Source organism: Dipodomys ordii, unplaced genomic scaffold (assembly GCF_000151885.1).
Source record: "Dipodomys ordii isolate 6190 unplaced genomic scaffold, Dord_2.0 Scaffold2, whole genome shotgun sequence".
In the NCBI taxonomy this organism is placed as follows: domain Eukaryota; kingdom Metazoa; phylum Chordata; class Mammalia; order Rodentia; family Heteromyidae; genus Dipodomys; species Dipodomys ordii.
In genome coordinates, this window is record NW_012267218.1 from 40,920 (window position 1) to 42,073 (window position 1,154).

General features: G+C 60.1%; 1 gene segment (V, D, J or C); it reads left to right on the top strand.

Annotated features, from left to right (window-relative positions):
* The window catches only part of LOC105982907, a gene marked incomplete at its 3' end in the record, with an annotated part of 26,060 nt that extends 24,907 nt beyond the window's left edge, over positions 1-1,153 (top strand). Inside the window, 3 exon segments of the C gene segment in view lie at positions 319-363; positions 483-812; positions 921-1,153. Of these exon segments, the coding sequence occupies positions 319-363; positions 483-812; positions 921-1,153 (608 nt within the window).
* Position 1,154: the final 1 nt, after the last annotated feature.

The window sequence follows — 1,154 nt, forward strand, 5'->3', positions numbered from 1 at the left end:
GAGGGAGGGTCCCCGGAGCCAGGCATGGACCGGCTGCCCCGCCGGGACACGCCAGGGTGGGCAGTGCGTGCCAGAGGGGGCTGCAGGCCAGGCTCCTGTCTGTCTCTCACCTTGAGGAACCCAGTGGCCTGGCCTCTCTCCGTTGGGGAAGGCCCTCTGGGCGGATGCTCTCCTCAGCCCCAGACAGAGCTGCCCAGAATCACAACCAGGGTCAGCTGGCGTCTAATCTGAGCCCTCGCCAGGGACCAACGCTCCAATCCGCATCAGCATGGCGCCTCCTCACCTCAGGCCCCAGTAACCACAACCTTCTTTTGGCAGAGCCCAGGTCTTCGGAGTCCCCCTTGCCAAGATGCCATTGCCCAAGTAAGTTGCCAGACCTAAGCCCCCAAAGCCCCAGCCTCAGGACTTAGAAACAGCCAAAAACAGTATCCATTGGAGGGAGGCCCCCCTGCTGACCTCTTCCTCCATGTCTTCCCACATAGAACCTGCGTGCGACATAGGACCATTTGTCCTCATCTTCCCTCCAAACCCGAAGGACACACTCATGATCTCCCAAGTCCCCAAGGTCACCTGTGTGGTGGGAGACCTGAGCCGGGATAACCCAGAGGTCGAGATCACCTGGTTCATGGATGATGTGGAGGTACACGAGGCCCAGACCCAGCGCCCAGAACAGCAGTACAACAGCACACTCCGAGTGGTCAGCGTCCTGCCCATCCAGCACCAGGACTGGCTGTCGGGAAAGGAGTTCAAGTGCAGAGTCAAGAACAACGACCTCCCAGCCCCCATCGAGAAAACCATCTCCAAAGTCAAAGGTGGGAGCAATGTGCTGAGAGCGCCGGGTGGCCACGCCCACAGGGCGGAGCCTGGCGTGGACAGCCCTCAGCCCCGGCAGTGACCTCTGCTGACCTCTGTCCCCACAGGGCAACCCCGAGAGCCACAAGTGTACGTCTTGCCACCACCAAAGGAGCAGATGACCAACACAAAGCTCAGCCTGACCTGCTTGGCACAAGGATTCTACCCTGAGGATATCTTTGTGGAATGGAGGAGCAATGGCCAGCCAGAGGAGAGCTACAAGAACAGCCCGCCCGTCATGGACTCCGATGGGTCCTACTTCCTCTACAGCAAGCTGCCAGTAGACAAGAGCAGGTGGGAGA